At 41.2% G+C, this 17,723-nt stretch overlaps 1 protein-coding gene across 1 annotated transcript; it reads right to left on the bottom strand.

The window, feature by feature from the left end:
* Positions 1–6,235: 6,235 nt before the first annotated feature.
* On the bottom strand, positions 6,236–16,073 carry snapc3 (small nuclear RNA activating complex, polypeptide 3). The gene is made up of 9 exons (XM_037538306.1): positions 15,778–16,073; positions 13,802–13,885; positions 13,405–13,486; positions 12,486–12,590; positions 10,814–10,963; positions 9,778–9,860; positions 8,430–8,588; positions 7,186–7,293; positions 6,236–6,514 (listed from the first exon to the last, which is right to left on the bottom strand). The coding sequence occupies exons 1-9, from the start codon at positions 15,999–16,001 to the stop codon at positions 6,367–6,369; spliced, it is 1,143 nt and encodes a 380-aa protein (XP_037394203.1). The 5' UTR covers positions 16,002–16,073; the 3' UTR covers positions 6,236–6,366.
* Positions 16,074–17,723: the final 1,650 nt, after the last annotated feature.

Below are 17,723 nucleotides of genomic sequence, written 5' to 3'. Positions count from 1 at the left end.
TACATCATCATTACTAAGCAATACTACTACTACAGTCTGTATTTCACTAATATTGTATATTGCTGATGTAGTCTCTGGATCACTACTGCACATGACTTAAGTGTATCACTGTAATATGTTATCACTAAGACTTAACATTATTATAGTCTGTAAATGACTAACACTACACTTCTTTACTGTAGTATATTATTAATATTAAATGCTGCAAACAGTCGTGGGCTGGAGGTCCGGGAACTGGCCTTGTGACGGGAAGGTTGCCGGTTCGATCCCCAGTGCCGACAGTCTATGACTGAGGTGTCCTTGAGCAAGACACCTAACCCCCAATTGCTCCCCGGAAGATGTGGATAGGGCTGCCCACTGCTCCGGGCAAGTGTGCTCACTGCCCCCTAGTGTGTGTGTGTTCACTAGTGTGTATGTGGGGTTTCACTTCACGGATGGGTTAAATGGGGAGGTGGAATTTCCCGGTTTGTGGGATTTAATAAAGTATCCCTTGACAGTCTGTATATGACTAATGCTAATCACTACTACGCCTGTGGTTCACTAATACTATACACTATCACTATAGTATATGACTAATACTGGTAAAACTGCGGTTAGTGTAGTCAGTGTGTTGAGATCGGCTGAATGCTCCAGCCAGCAGCATCCAAAGTGCTAAAACTATAATAGTAATCAAACAATTTATAACCATCTTGTCTCATATCTGATGAGTATGAACTGGGCTGAGTGAAGCCCACAATAACAAATGAACAGCTTGTATCAGTTCATCCCCTCAGCTCTTTTAGAAAAGACTGAAGAGTGCTGTTGTTTCTCAGTAGTTGGATCTGTCCATCCATTTAAACTGATAATGCCTTTCTGAACTGATGCATTCATAGTTCTTCCGTAATTCTTTTGGTTGATGTGAATAAATATCTTGTGTGTATTTTAGGGTGTGACGAAGTATCTGCTTGCCCAGGATGAACTAGGGTCACTCTGAGCTCAGAGCTGTTACTCACAGCTATAAATATAAATGATAACTTTCAATGTCGGATGAACTTTCCACTGTCCCTCACTGGCAGAATATCTACTATCAAAATGACAGCATTCCCAAAAGTATAATACCTATTTTCAATTATTCGTATTCAACCAACCCCCTAGCTGGTTGGCTACATCATCTCCAAGTTTCATTGGAGAAACAAACCACCTAGAATTAAACTATCAGCATTATGTAACGAGGAGCGATGAGGAGGCAGACGCATATGCAGAGAAAAGCAAGATTTATTCAGGGCAAATAAAGGGGCATGGTCAAAACAGTCCAGGTTCAGGGAGCCAACACAGATATAAGGAGGGACAGACATAGCGAGAAAAAGAAACACAGGATAAACAGACTACAGATGCCAGTAGAGAAACCAAACAAAACATCCAACATCTACGACCAATAACCAACAGCAACAACACAGACCAGCGAAAACAAGAGGCCAACACAGGGCTTAAGTAGCACAAGGGATACAAGGGATCACAAGACACAGGTGGAAAACAGGTGGAAACAAACAGGGGCGGAGTCAGAAAACAAGGGGGCCGGACTGGGAAGGAATCAAAACAAAGAAGCACATGGACATGACTGGAAGGTAAACAGACGCACATGGAAGACTGGGAGGGGCCAATCATGACACATTACAAAAACCTAAACCTCAGGCAGGCCCCAGGGCCTCTAACTTTCAGCAATAACTATTTGCCAATCAACTACAGTACGTAATCAAATGAATAAAACCTAATCAGATAGAAAAAGATGCTACACATTTCTATCACATTTTTCAGAACAGTAACTTCATATCCTTCTTACGTTTAAACGGCGTGGCATAGAGAACAACCAGTTTCTCGAATACGTCCAACACAGATCCATTATATGTTCAAAAATTAAGAGAAAGGAAATATAAGAGCCCTCACCCCACCAATTACTGACTTCCTCATTATTCCCTCCTCAAATAAACCCAAAATTTATAGATTAATATCTCAATCAGACCCAACAATTAAAAACTTTCGCCTTATATAAAAATGATCCAAAATGGGATTTGCAGACACATCTGCTCATTAAACACGCCAGACAACTGTATACATGCCATGTAGTATTCGACACCCATTGAACGCTTTTGGCAATATGTCATAAATCACTTAACCCATCTGCTGATCCAGGCTGCCCTGATACATCAGCAATACAGCATCAGCAGGATAACCGCACAAGGAGTAGAACCATAACAAACTCTTGTTGGTCCTCAGAAGCGGGGCAATATAGTGCATAAACAAATGATACAAATACAAAAAGGAGTGATTTAATGTGCGTCTCCTCCTCATGGCAGTATTTACTAGTTTTGTTGAGTATTATTTGCAGTTATTATCACGTCTGCTGCTGATGGAATTGAACAAATCTGATGCATCTAATGATGAGGTGCGAGAATAACCACACTTACTATCAAGATTATTCATTTAAGATGAATAACTTAGGTGCCTAAGACTTTTGGACAGGACTGCACATATATGTAACATCTAGGAGCGTACCCAGTGCTCAATATATAGCACACATTTAATACCTGTACCTTTATGGTTTGGAAGTTTTTCAGTAAAAAAAACAACTCTTTTCATTTTCTGTGTGAACCACATGACGGTTGTATGCCACCCGAGCTGACCTTCAAGAGACATTTGCTGTGGAATGTAAGCTGGTTTATATGCAGTTTGGGTGTGAACTGTGACGCAACAGCAGTTAAGGGAAGCGTTATAGATTGATGGAGCTGTTTATCCCTCTGATTCTCAGCATCACATGCACAAGCCTTCAGGATAAATACATTTCACAGCTGCAACACACAAGTATGGGAGTCTTGGTTTTGTGTGTGTGTGTGTGTGTGTTCACAGATAACAGGGTTTTGAGCAGAAACTCCAGCCCTGAGGACTTAAGAGCACTGGAGAGGACACTGCAGCCTCAGAGAACATTTTTTCTTCATTCTATCCGTCTTCATTCACACTGATGAACACAAAAGCTCTTATGTATTAGGACATGGGAAGGCGTTTTAAGCCAGGAGTGCAGAAATTTTAACCAGCACCAGTAACATACACAGTGACATTATGTTAAATGATATGCTTCAGACTTCAGGAGAGTGCACACCCCCGTCACCATCAACGGAGCCACTGTAGAGAGGGTCAGCAGGGCACAACAGCGCCTCTTCCACCTCAGGCAGCTGAAGAAGTTGGGCATGAACCCCCGCATCTAACAGCTCCATCACCGCCTAGTATGGAAACTGTACTGCCTTTGAGTGGAAAGGTCTGCAGAGGGTGGTGCGAACAGCCCAGCACATCACCGGGGTCCAGCTCCCAAACCTATTGGAATTATACACCAGCCGCTGCCTGAGGAAGACTAGGAGGATTCTGAAGGACTCCACCCACCCAAGCCACTGTCAGCTTCCGAGCGGGAGGAAGTACAGAAGTATAAAGTGCAGAACCGGCCGGTTCCGAGACCGTTTCTTCCCCCGGGCCATCAGGCTGCTGAACAGCCAGTAGTGTTGGTGTATCGGTCTGTAGGCCTGTCCTCTGAGTCATCATCTCCATGGACAATCTAAACCTCATCCACATCTCATCAGACTCACTCTGATCTTACTGCACCTTCAATCCAGCAAATCTATAGTTACACATATAGACTGACACCTTGTACATCTTCTATCCACAATCTAGAAGATTCTATATCAGTATCCTATCCCTGAGTAGCTGCATCTCCTTTATGATCTCCCTCAGACTAACTGCACATACGAAGCACATTTCATAGTTTTATTCATAACTTATTACTGCACAATTGTACACTGGAACAGTGGAATACCTTATATATATATATATATATATATATATATATATATATATATATATATATATATAAATAATATACTTTTTTCTTCTAAGATATTTAGATATATTTTTTGTATTTGAATTCTATAAGGGGGCTATGCACCTAAGATTTTCACTTACTTTCCACCTGTAAATGTGATGTGATAATAAACGTGATTTGATTTGATTGATAGGCCATACACAGCAGGGCGGATGGCATTGCGGCCCATTGCGCAGAGTGGCCTGCAGCCACTGGACCCCCTAAAATCTTTAGCCTGTCCCTCATGTAGCTACTGTACATCTGTAACTATACCAAAGCCAATTCCCATTAGAAAGCAAAACCACCTGAACCTTAAGGCTTTAATAGCCTTTTTTCAGCAGGATTGTTTTAAGCTACCCACATGCAACTTCTGTCATAATATCGAGTCAGTAAAGACAGTGTTCTTCTGTATTTTTCATTAAATATACTTTCTCTTAAAAATGGAAAGAACACACGTTAACATCAGATGTCATCCTACACCCATCCTACATTTCTGCTTTCTGTGATTGTGCATGATCTGTACTTATTTTCTCAGAATAAAGATCCACATGAACAGAGAACCAGATGTTCATCTACACAGGCTAGATTCGATTTCCATTTAGAAACATCTGTGTAGGCTTTACATTTTATTTTCTTAAACCCCGTGTGTCCGTCTCCGGACCTCTAGGGCCAAAACACTGTGGACTGAAGCACATACCTCACTTAACACAGCGGATTCAGCTCATCAGCTGATTAGCAAGGCCTTCATGGAATTCACAGCGTTAGATGAGAGTAAATGCCTTAGTAAAAACTTTTTACGTTTTAAACTGTTATTTTTTTTAGATGTTGTCAACAGCATCAGCCATTCATAACATTGTGGCACCAGTCATGCCCGGTTCTGTTTAGAATGTTAGTCATGCTTATTTTAGCCAAGTATGGACCAGAACTTTGATAGCAACTACCTATATCTTGTCTGAAGGCAGGGATAGTGACAAGCCATTCTAGTAATAATACAATTTATTTTTAGGTTTTCCCTAAATTTACATACAATGTAAAGGGCAACAGGCATTTTCAAATTATGTCAAAAACTGAAGAACGACAAAAATGGAGATATGAGCTTTTATTCCAACAGCAGCGATATGTTTTTGGATTGTAGAGCTTAACAGAGTTAATGATTATTATTACTTTTCCAGGAACTTGTGAGTAAACTCATCACAGGTTAAGAGTAGTAATTAGAAATTATGCCCTGGGTTATTTTTTGAATAACTCCCCCAACATTATGTACTTAAGATGTTTTTTTTTTTGGTGTATCTGTACTGAAGTTTCTCCATTCTGGACTTTTTCCTTTCACTCCACTACATTTACATTGGTTTCTGTGTATAAAAACGTAACATGTCAAAACGAAAGAAGCGCAAAGCCAGAGCACCAATCAGGGCCCAGCGGTCACTTTGTTTAGAGCTGGTTTTGACCTGTTGGTCATACCGACCCAGTGCAGCACGCGGTTCAACGTCAGCGCAGCAGCGTAAAACTTTGGGAGAGTCTGTTCAACATAAATGATGAACTAACCTAACTTTGTGTAAATAGAGCACAATATAGAAATATGTCCACATATGCAGTCGAGACTGACGCGGCTTTTTTCTGAATTTCTACAAACACCAGTTCATTTTATAGTAAATGAGTTTGGGCTGGTTTATGTTTATGAACAGACGCCTACAGATCAACATAGTAAAGGAGCTCATCTGTGATCCTGAGTTCAAAGCCAGTTTTTACTGTGTTTATTTTAGTGTGTATGTTTTTCTGTCGGCTGCATATTAAACTGTAATTGATATATTTTGCTGCTGTCGAACAAAACATCATATCGCCATTTTTCAGTTTGATATTTTTCAGACATAATTCAAAAAACACTGTTGCCCTTTACATTGTGTGGCTCTTGTGTGGAACAAAAGAATTAAGACATTTGAGATTGTTATAGTGCCCTTATCACTTTTCCCTACATTGCAGCACTACACTACTGTAGGGAAGAGAAATAATCCCTCAATACTATTCCCTTCATTGGAGCACTTCATAGAACATTATAAGGAATATATTTCATGTCTAAGCAAATAAATCGATACATGTTGGCCAGATTTGCTCATCACTGTGAAACAAATCCATCACAGTGCATATGGGTATCCTGTATCCTCTGTCGTACATAATTTACACACTACCTTTTCCAGAGCATTATGGGAATGTAAGAATGGCCTGGATGTTCTCCGCTGTTTTTAGACATTCCTAGAAAACCTGGCCGTCATGCAGTGCACTACATAGTGAATTAGGCGTAGTTTAAACCTTTACTGGTAAGCATGTTTGTAAGAACTGAGCAGGACAAGTATGTAATTAAATGATTTCTTTAATTCCACTTTAGAAAACATCATCAAAACATTAAACTTACACAAAAATTAACAAAAATAAGGAAAATCTATAATGCACAGCCGCAGATTTCGATTTGCCCCTTTACATTGGGATCAGTTGAGCGCTCCTGCATCAACATAAATATATGCTTGGAAATCTCCCAGTTTGTTCCCGTCGTCGTCGTAGTGGAGCTGTCTGAAGCACTGATCGCAGAACAGACAGGGGTCCATCGGCGCAAGAGTGTCATTTGTTGTTATCCACCTGCCACAAGCAAAAAAAAACAAACAAACAAACAAACAAATTCAGCTTCCCCCTTACTCCAAATGTAGTACATCTGCCAAAATCAAGGATGTCTGAAATGTAAAGAGGCATTCCAGACTCAAATTAGCATTTAACGTTATTCAAACGCAAATTCAACGTTTTCCCACTACAATACCCAGCATGCACACAGATACGTAATACATATCACTGGGAAATGCTGTCATGTCAATCAGTACTGACTGCTACCCACTGATACCCACTGATCTACAGGCAACAAATACTTTGATGACTTTAGCTTTTCGCTCGCTGTCCTCCTCTTCTCATGATGTCATTTCGGTCATTAGAGCAACACATTCTCTTCATTTTAATGATGGTGTGAAGACAGGCACTACATATGGCTACAGTAAGGTGTTTGGCAGCCCATCAGTAATGACAGTTACAGTTATTTAAATTTCAAAACAGCCCAAACCCAAATCCACTCAAAGGAGCTGTACTTTATCAAAATGTTCTTCAGGATACATAATCGATAGGGGGCTTTCTAGCCTTTAACCTGGGAAATCTCCTTCCAGAGACCATAGCAGTCTTTGATTTTTGCTGAACTGCTGCTCAACAGCATTAGTTAAATAGTGAAATGTATTGGAAACTATTATAAGAGGAACCACGATGCTAACCTGCTGATATATAGATGGCACACACAGCACTTCCGAGTCACAACCCTGTGTTTGTGAGTCATGAGCGGGTACAGTGTCCCATCCAGGCAATCATCCCTGTGGGCCAGCCTTAAAGAACATCAATAAAAACTTAGTTTATATATATACATACACACACACACACACACACACACATACACACACACACACATATATTTATTTACTTATTTTAATTGTCCTGCCCACCCAGAGAGAGCGAGGCCAATTGTGCTCTCTTGGACTCCCAGCCACAGACGACTGCAGCATCACCAGGGATCGAACTCATGATCTCCTGATGACAGGGTCACTCGGGAGCCCTACTTGGTTATGTACCCCTACGGCAACCCTATCTTACATGTCTCCACTTCATCTACAATCTGAGAAATAATTCACTTTTCCCACCAAACTCTTGCGAAATTAGACAAGTTTTCAGATTTAAACACATTATTTCAGTATTTCAGCCTTATTTTTCCCCTTAATGGGCAACATAACACCAGGATAGGTTTATTTTCAGGGAGATCTGATTTTAAGATATTCAGGAGGTTAAATGAATTTCACACATCGAGTGCTGGTGTTTTCCGTGATCTTTTCTCTAACCTTATCAGTGTGGACACACAGGATTTTTGGGATATGTAAGGCAGCATTTGTGTTTAAACTGAAGGGCTGACCACTTATTTTTTTTAAATAGATCTAGGCTGGTCACCAAACATGCTGGACAACTCCATCATTAATATCACACGTACTTACGATGTGATTCACAGTGAAACTGCGTTAGAGAAGACTAAAGAATGTCACTTGAGCGTCTTCCGTTCTCCAAATGTCCGGGTTTCAGTCAGATCTGCTTTACTAATATCAAATCCAGGCTGAATCTCAAATGGCTCTGTGCTCCCTAAATAGCACCAAGGATGAGGCTGAATCCTAAATGACTATTCTTTAGCTGTAGTATGCATGTCTGTGTTGCAGGAGCCAGTAGTGTGGGAAGAGGGGTGCTTTCAGCTTGGTGCCAATACCCATGGTGGTAATTTGGTGACCAAAACATACTTATAAAGGTTTTTGCATTAAACCATGTTATGATATATTCATTATTATATGACACATTTCTTTTTAAAGTTCATGAAATGACTAAAATATACAACGAAGTGACCAAACATTCCTCTCCTCATTCAGTTGCTTAGCAATGATGCCAAACTACATTCACTAAAAATTGTGTACGACAAAAGGTTTACCTGACATCAGTGAGAATGACCACATGCTCGCAGTCGCCCTGGTGACAATACAGGTACGGATAGCCCACCTTCACTCTGAGGTCGTAGAAAAGCGTGTCCTCCATTTTTGCCGTTTTAAAATCTGGGAAGTCTTTATTCTTTGTCCAGTCACGGGTGGTCCTTTAGAGAGGGGGGGGGAATCCATTAAATCCTCTCCCCCTATCCTGCATGGTCGCTTTTCATGTTGTGTTCATTTAAATGGCATTATCTACGGGTTATCTAGCGACCCCTGTTTATCAAGTAATCAAAATACTTCAAAAATTACAGTATGACTACAAACCTCCATCTAACTACAAACACACACTTGTCACGCTTGCCTTGTGATGTGGTACTTGGCATTTGTGGGAAAAGACAGACAGCGTGACCTAAACAGGATCCTGCATATTCAAATCGATTTCTCACATTATTCACAAGACTCTCCCTTTATGCCTTTGACTTCTGAGTAAATCATTAACTTTGAGACATTAAGTCTGAAGCATTTTCCTGCGAGACCACAGCTGACCCTCTTCATGCCTTTATTTACCTGCTGGAGGTTTACTGCTACATAGCCAGGTCATTCTTACCGGTGTCCATCAAACTCTATAGCTGCTCCCTCAGTGTGTGAGTCACAAGTGTGGTTCGGTGTAAAACTCAATACCAGACTGTTCATATGTGATATAATAATAATAATAATTGTGTGTGCAAAAACTCAGAGGGACAATAATTTAAATCATTTAAATCTTTTGAACTGCTTTATACTAGATGTTTCATATTTACTATCACAGTCACCGCCACTTTACTATATTCATAAGTACTTAAATCTCGTCTATATACAGCAAATTTCTCTTTATCTTGGTTTTAAATGATTAAACTGTTTATTCTTTTACATAAATGGCTGCAACTGTAACAACCGCAATTTCCCTCTGGGATCAATAAAGGATTCGGATTCTGATAAACCAACCAAGAAAGCCTTAAATTTAAAAGACTCGAGTCCGACCGCAAATCAAAACATAGCTAAGAGATTCTGAATTTAGTGGAGAAAGAAAGAGGAGGACAAGGTTACAAGAAACCTGCCAAAATCTCTGCTCTTCACAACTCACCCCCCACCCTGAGGGAGCGGCTGTTAGCCCACCGTCTAGGTAATCCTAAATAGGTGGGTTTACCATTTTCTCACACTTACGCTGTGGGCAGAGCTGAAGGCCTAGTTCTGATGAAACTCATAAGGCCTATTGCTGTTTTTCCCACTGAACGTTTGTATGTTGTTTGAGTCTCACGCTGCCTTCTCCACTTTAACCTTTAATGCTGACCGAGCAGGAATTGGTGGGCTTACTTGCTGATGTCCCGACATTCTGGAAACCGCATGTCGTTGAAAAAGGTTCCCTCAAAGAAGAAGAAAGCAGATTTGTAGTGATCCTGCAAAATACAGAGAAATAAAAATATTTCAGTGTTGAGTTGCCAGTTCAGCTGCACTCGTTCATCAGATCATCAGAAGAAGGTCAGGGGTGTCAAACTCGGCCACTAAAAGGGCCAAATTAAAAATCTCATTATATCTGTGGGCCAGGGGAAAAAAATATTTCATTTTTAATTCATGTTGTGCTGTAAAATGTTTATTGTAACATTGTATTGTATTAATGTAAAGTGTTTATTCAAAATATGTAAACACTTCAATAGTAAAATACAGACACTCATAGAAGACCTTGAAATATTACATGGACACGTTTTTACCCCCAGATTTTAATGTCCCCAGGTGTATTTTAAACCTACCCATTGCTTGAACTGGTTACCTGGCATCTTACTTGCTGCAAGCTCATTAACACTTGGTGCTCAACCTCTGAGCTAATGTTGAGTGTTTATATCGACTGAACTGCAGCTGAAATGCATTCTGGTGATATGACTGGTGTGGATGGATTTGCATAGAAATGTGTAGAATTGAGATGTAACCGCTATCCCATAGTCTGTTGTTGAGGTCAGAAAGTTGGAGCACATTATGTTGCAGTGCATGCTGGGGACTGTAGTGCAGCACACTGTGAAACAGGTTAATATTAATAGAAAAATTTAAATACTTTTGGGGCCAGATGACATTGGCCTGATCTGGCCCATGAGCCTTGGGTTTGGCACATGGGACACAGGTGATCTTCGCAGGTTGACAGTTACAGCTGATTTGTTGGTGCATAATATCTGGTCAGCGGTCACCCACGTCGGTGTGAGGATACAACATGTGCTTCTGATAAAATGGCTAATAAATACAGGCCCAAGGTAGGAGTGACTAATAAACCGGGAACACAAAAGCCCTTAACTCTTTCATATTTCTCCTAGTTACATGTAATTTGAGTTACTGAGTGTGACATAAAGGGATAGAGTTGAACCTTGCTGATGAACTGAGGCACCGTGTCAGGTGTATTGCTGAATTCCCCAAACACCTGCAGGTCACTGACACAGCAGATAGCATCCCTCAGGTCGGTCAGCTTCTGAGAGCCCAGAACATGCAGAGTCTGATAGGCCCTTACATATTTAAACTGAAGACAGACAAACACACAACGTTAAATCAGATCAGCGTTTGGAATTACTTGTCAAATTAGTCATTTTGTCATGTAGATTTAAATCTTAAAAGCACACAAATGTTTTAAGTAGGTTGAATAATAACATATTAAATGATAAATAATAATCGACATAAATTTGCTGTCCTAGTCAACTACAATCCAGATCAATACATTGTAGAAATTTACAATAATTGCAGTTATTTGCCTTAATATTTGATCCACCACCTCAAAAAGACGAGGCATTCTACAATTAAAAAAAAACAGTTTTCAGATTTCAACATCATTTTAGCAATGGTCACCATTTCAGACAAATTTGTTTATTTATTTAGTTAGATTCATAATTTGCACACAATGCACAGGACTAACATTAGTAGGCCTGGCCCAAACAGCATTTTACATCCTCTGAATCCCCTGTTGATGTTTCTGAATTTCACTCGTCCTCAATACCGTCTTTTAAAAAATAGTACTTGTATTTCATAACTAACCATTACTTTTAATTGTGAGTTCATTTTTTTAATGAAAGCTCCTGAGTGGGTTTTTGCTTACCCAGACAGCTGCGATGACACAGAAGTAAGTTAAAGATCTGAATCTTTTAGAATCTACGGTTAGCAATGTGCTTACTTGGTGATCCGAGTTCCAACGCAAGTGAAAAAACCTTGAATAGATTGACATAAATGATGTTCAGGACGGGGGGCACGGGGGGCAGCGCTGTCGCCTCACAGCGAGGAGGGCCTGGGTTCGATTCCCCGGCCGGGTGACCAGGTCCTCTCTGTGTGGAGTTTGCATGTTCTCCCCGTGTCTGTGTGGGTTTCCTCCGGGTTCTCCGGTTTCCTCCCACAGTCCAAAGACATGCAGTCAGGCCAATTGGACGCGCTGAATTGCCCCTGGGTGTGAGTGACTGTCTGTGTCTGTCTGTCTGCCCTGCGATGGACTGGCGACCTGTCCAGGGTGTATCCTGCCTTTCGCCCGATGACCGTTGGGATAGGCTCCAGCACCCCCCCGCGAACCCAGGCCCTCCTCGTTGTGAGGCGACAGCGCTACCCACCGTGCCGCCCCCAGGACAAATCCAATGAAGGAACCAATTTGGATTATAATGTTTTCCTTTTTCCTAACTCCTCCCCTTCTTTTCCCTTTTTAAGATTACCCATTTCTGACATGATTTCCTTTACAGTTTAATATCATGTCCATCATTAAGTAATGCAATTTTCTGGAATTTATCTGGGGTTTGTGGAAACATCTTTAAAAACAGTAATAAATAAATCTCTAACTCCGGAAAGTCTGACATCCAGAAAATTAATAAATACTTTACTAATCAAATTATTCTGGCCAGCCCTATGTAACAGAATCATTTCATACATGCATCTTCAACCAAGTTGGTCATGTATTATTAAAGACACTGATTCCAAAATAGTGTGCAACCTGAAGGTGTTGCCTCAAACCGGTCAAGCTTTCTTCGCATGTGTGTTATTTTATCATTACAGTGTTCGGAACCACTTACCCGCTCAAAAAGGACAGGATATACAATGTTGAAAGTTAAAATGATTTCCCCTTCAGGCACGGAGTTCCTCGGGTTGTCAGTCTTCCTGCCCACAGCAAGCATCTCCTATGGCATCAGAAAGTATATCCATCAATGTCATGGCACCCACTGTCCACTTTATTAGGAACCTGTTACAGTTGGACACTGTAGCCCATCAGATAGTGCACATCATGTGTTAATAATCCTCTAGCCCTTAATTAGTGGTCGGCTTCTGACCTGCCTGGACATTTTTCGTGGAAGTCCATTCTTAACCTAGCAGTGACACTGAGGACTCCAGAAACACCTCTCTGTCTGATGCACTCGTGCCAGCACCACACACACAACTACGTCAGTGCTGTGCTGAGAATGGTCCACCCACCACCCAAACACTGTCTGGTCGACAGCAGTACTGTGGTCAGGAACTGAGCAATGATGAATGCAGTACAGCAGGGCTGATAATGCAACAATAGATGGGCTTCGGTCAGTAAGTGAACACCCGTACAGTGGGTCAATATAGCAGGTGAGTTCATAACGTAGCCAAAGAGAGGAGATTCAAGGTAGGGGGGGTTTAATAAAGTGGCCACTGAGTGCAGCGTCAAGGTGGTTGGTTAGTGTAGTGGTTAACACCTCTGCCTTCTACACTGTAGACTGGGGTTCAATCCCCCACCAGGGCAAACACCCTACACTACACCAATAAGGGTCCTTGGGCAAGACTCCTAACACCACCTTGGCCTGCCTGTGTAAAATGATCAAATTGTAAGTCGCTCTGGATAAGAGCGTCAGCCAAATGCCGTAAATGTAAATGTCCAGGCTTTTTCAAGGTCCAGGCACTGTTTGCACACTGCATGTATATGTATTTACACATACGACACACCAACTAATGTTACATCATTCAACTCACCATCTCATTGGCATATATGTCATGTCTTCCAATGCTTTCCCGTACAAGAGTCTTTTTATAATCTTGCTTCTTCTTCCGAAGTCTGATGAAACAGAAAGAAGAAACACTCTAGCAGCTCGTCGTATTGCTCATGCGGCCAAGTGATTACAGGGCAAGCAGACAGCTAATGTAAATAAATAAAGTAGAACGGTTTTATTTTACCAGAAAATAAAAAAACAAAGAATGGGGCCACATTTAGTAGCTAAACACTGCAGAATGCAGCACATATACATATTGCTTATAGTGGAGTGGCATCTCATGAACTGTCATTAACTTTGGCCAATCGGCCTTTTACACATGTTGTGTAGTGTAATGCTGCGGACACTCGGCCTCTGTGCAGCTTGGACTTAGAAAGTACTTTAAAGTTGCCAGCTTTGAGTCTGGAGGCACAACATCTGGATCTGGAACTTCATCTGCTGGGTGGCTCCGTAGGGATTCAGTGCTGAAAAACAGAAGAAGGCGTAAACAAGATACCTCAAAGTTAAAAACTTGTTATATTAGCACTAAAACTGACAACTACACACAATAACAGACAAACATGTCTTATTCTAATCGTCATAACTACACACTTAACAAAGATCTTCAAATGTCCTTTAGTACAGCTAATGGTTCTATATAAAACCACAACTTCTATGATAGAGAATATGTTGTACTTGGTTTGGTCTAGAACCTTTTTTTTTTTTTAAAAAAAAGGTTCTTCTACTATTATAAGCCTGACAATGTAACAACATAAGCACTCTTACTACCTAAGAACTAGGTCCTAATATATCTTGAGAACCACTTAACCATGCAAAGAACCATTTAAGGACGAAAGGGTTATATTGAGAAGCACTGACTTTGCTAAAGAACCCTTAAAGAACCAAGTGTTTGGGCCTCATATCAGACTAAAACTAATATGTTAGTGCCAAACGTAAGTAAGAGTCAAAAAAGGCTTAACTTGTACCATCGCTAAACATTATAACTAAACATAATAACAGAAGACACCTGAAAACAAAGTTAGGTCATGTGCAAAACATACAAGAGGAATCTGATCCTTCAGTGTGGGTCATCTGGGCAATACTCAGTGCCACACTGTGCTGTTCATATCATATCATATTCATGTCGTGGGCTGGAGGTCAGGGATCCAGCCTCGTGACCGGAAGGTCGCCGGTTCGATCCCCAGAGCCGACAGCACATGACTGAGCAAGTCATGAGGTGTCCTTGAGCAAGACACCTAACCCCCAACTGCTCCCCGGGCGCTGTGGATTGGGCTGCCCACCGCTCCGGGCAAGTGTGCTCACTGCCCCCTAGTGTGTGTGTGCTCACTAGTGTGTATGTGGTGCTTCACTTCACAGATGGGTTAAATGGGTGGTGGAATTTCCCCGTTGTGGGACTAATAAGGGCCACTTAATCTTAATATGTGTAGTAATAATAATTATGTGTGCAATAAAAGAGATAATCATTTGAACTGCCTTATACTAGATGTTTAATATTTATTATCACAGTCACTTTACTGTATTCATAAGAACTTAAATCTCGTGTAAATATTGCAAATTTCCCTTTATCTTTTGCTCTAAATTATTAGTGTTTACAACTGTAATAACTGCAATTCCCCTCTGGGATCAATAAAGGATTCTGATTCTGATGCCCACAGGCTGTCAGGCTTCTGAATGAGCTGTGAAGCTGGGGGTCCGTCCCAAACTACCACTTCACTCAGTCACTCAGTCAGCATTATTACTGTATCACATCATCTCTGCTGCGGACAGTAACACCTTAACACTAAGCCACTTTAAAGAACAATAACACAGAGTCACTCAAGCCACTTTAATGTATATTGTCTCTATGTCTCGTGTGTGTGTGTGTGTGTGTGTGTGTGTGTGTGTGTGTGTGTGTGTATATATATATATATATATATATATATACACACACACATACATACACACACTCTCAACGGCCACTTTATTAGGTACTCACCTTCTCAGTTGCTTGTTAACACAATTAGCTAATCAGCCAATCACACGGCCACAACTCACTGCATTTAGGCGTGTAGAGGTGGTCAAGACGACTTGCTGAGGTGCAGACCGAGCATCAGAACGGGGAAGAAAGGGGATTTAAGGGGCTTTGAACGTGGTGTGGTTGTTGGTGCCAGACGGGCTGGTCTGAGTATTTCAGAAACTGCTGATCTGCTGGGATTTTCACGCTCAACCATCTCTAGGGTTGTTGTACCTAATAAAGTGGCCGGTGAGTGTAAGTATATGTATATATATATGTTACTTGTTTACTGTCTGTAGTGATTTATCTGAGCAAATAAACGTGAAAGTTGGGCTGGGCTCGGGGTTAAACTCTCCCGTTCACCTGCAGATCGTCTTCACCTCCTCCAGCGTTTCGGCAGAGACGCCCATCTCCTCCATAAGCTCCACGTCCTCCGCCGCGGCCTCCGGCCGGCTGAAGCTGTACTGCTCAGGCTTCAGCGCTTCTAGCCACAGATCCCTGAAAGCGCCGATGTGAAAGGGTTTCGTATTCACGTCGACATTTTCATAAACCGGCACGTTTTCCATGCCTCCTCCGCCCTCCGCCATAGCGCTCTGTTGACGGACGTCACCAGCGCAAGGTTTCCTGGGAATTGGAGTTCGCCAAGAGGTGCATACCGCCACCTGCTGTGTTGGAGCGTGGAGTTCAACAAATGTAAAGAAAAACAGCGACTGGTCATTTTCACGATTCACACATCCAACAAAATAATAATAAATTAAAACAAAACTAAACGCAAACAACAACAACAAAAGGATAATAATAATAATAATAATTATTATTATTATTATTATTATTATTATTATTATTATTATTATGTTACTGTTATTTGTATAGTGCCTATCATAAGCCCAAGATCGCTTCACATAGCATGGGGGAAAATAAAAAAAAACCCTACGCAGTGGAGGAGGAGGAAAAACGTGCATTAAAGAGAAAAGTCTTTAAGTCAGATTTAAAAGAGGAAAAAGAGGAGCCGTCCTGGAGGGACTGAGGAAGAGAATTCCAGAGTTTGGGAGTCATGGCACTGAAGGACCTCCCTCCCAAAGTGGAGAGTCTGGTGCTGGGACAGCAAAGTAAGTTATTGCAAGAAGACCTGAGAGCGAGAGAGAGAGCGAGCGAGAGAGAGCGAGAGAGTAAGAGTAAGAGGTCAGCAGTTCTCTGAGGTATACACACTCAATGGCCACTTTAATAGCTAGTAAAAGGCTGGACCCCCTTTCTCCTTCAGAACTGCCTTAACTCTTCATGGCAGACTTTCAACAAGGTGTTGGAAACGTTCCTCAGAGATTCTGGTTGGTTATTTGAGTTCCTGCTGCCTTTCTATCATCTGGAACCAGTCTGCCCATTCTCCTCTGACCTCTCACATCAACAAGGCATTTTCGTCCACACAACTGACCGCTCACTGGATATTTCCTCTTTTTCTGACCGTTCTCTGTAAACCCTAGAGATGGTTGAGTGTGAAAATCCCAGCAGATCAGCAGTTTCTGAAATACTCAGACCAGCCCGTCTGGCACCAACAACCACGCCACGTTCAAAGCCCCTTAAATCCCCTTTCTTCCCCGTTCTGATGCTCGGTCTGCACTTCAGCAAGTCGTCTTGACCACCACTACACGCCTAAATGCAGTGAGTTGCGGCCGTGTGATTGGCTGATTAGCTATTTGTGTTAACAAGCAACTGAACATGTGAGTACCTAATAAAGTGGCCAGTGAGTGTATATTTATAGTGAGATTCAAATACAATCGAAAAGCTTCAAAGTATAAATGGATTGATGACATTTCTTATTTTTCATCTGTCGAAAATTGACCCAAGTGCGTGTATAAGTGTACAGATCTGAGTCAATAAGTTTGGTATGATCGTATATTTTTAGCCAATTTCATTTTGTCTATATAATATTTACCTATAAAGGGTCATTAAAAACATATAATACAGGCTGGCCTTTGAGAGGGATTTCCTTACCGAGTCTTAAAAACAGATCAATCCAGAAAGCAGCGGAGAGGAGAGACTGGGCCGAAGTGGGTGGTCTGTAAACCCCCCCACCTGATTAATGAGTTTTAGCGCCTCCACCCGTCACAGCAGTATTACGTGTCATTTATACTGATTTCGTCTGTCTGTTTATCACGTGAATATCATCAAACCATTATTTTTTCTTTTATTATTTCAGCCCAAAATGTATCAAAACAAATGTGTATTGTTTGTGGTAGATGTTGAGTAGCAGTGCATAGGTTCAGGTAATAAATAAGACTTTAATTAAATTACTTATACATTTATTGTCAAGT

This window comes from Pygocentrus nattereri, chromosome 5 (assembly GCF_015220715.1).
Source record: "Pygocentrus nattereri isolate fPygNat1 chromosome 5, fPygNat1.pri, whole genome shotgun sequence".
Lineage (NCBI taxonomy): Eukaryota > Metazoa > Chordata > Actinopteri > Characiformes > Serrasalmidae > Pygocentrus > Pygocentrus nattereri.
The sequence above is the reverse complement of the archived record's forward strand: the minus strand, read 5'-3'. Positions and strand labels throughout refer to the sequence as shown.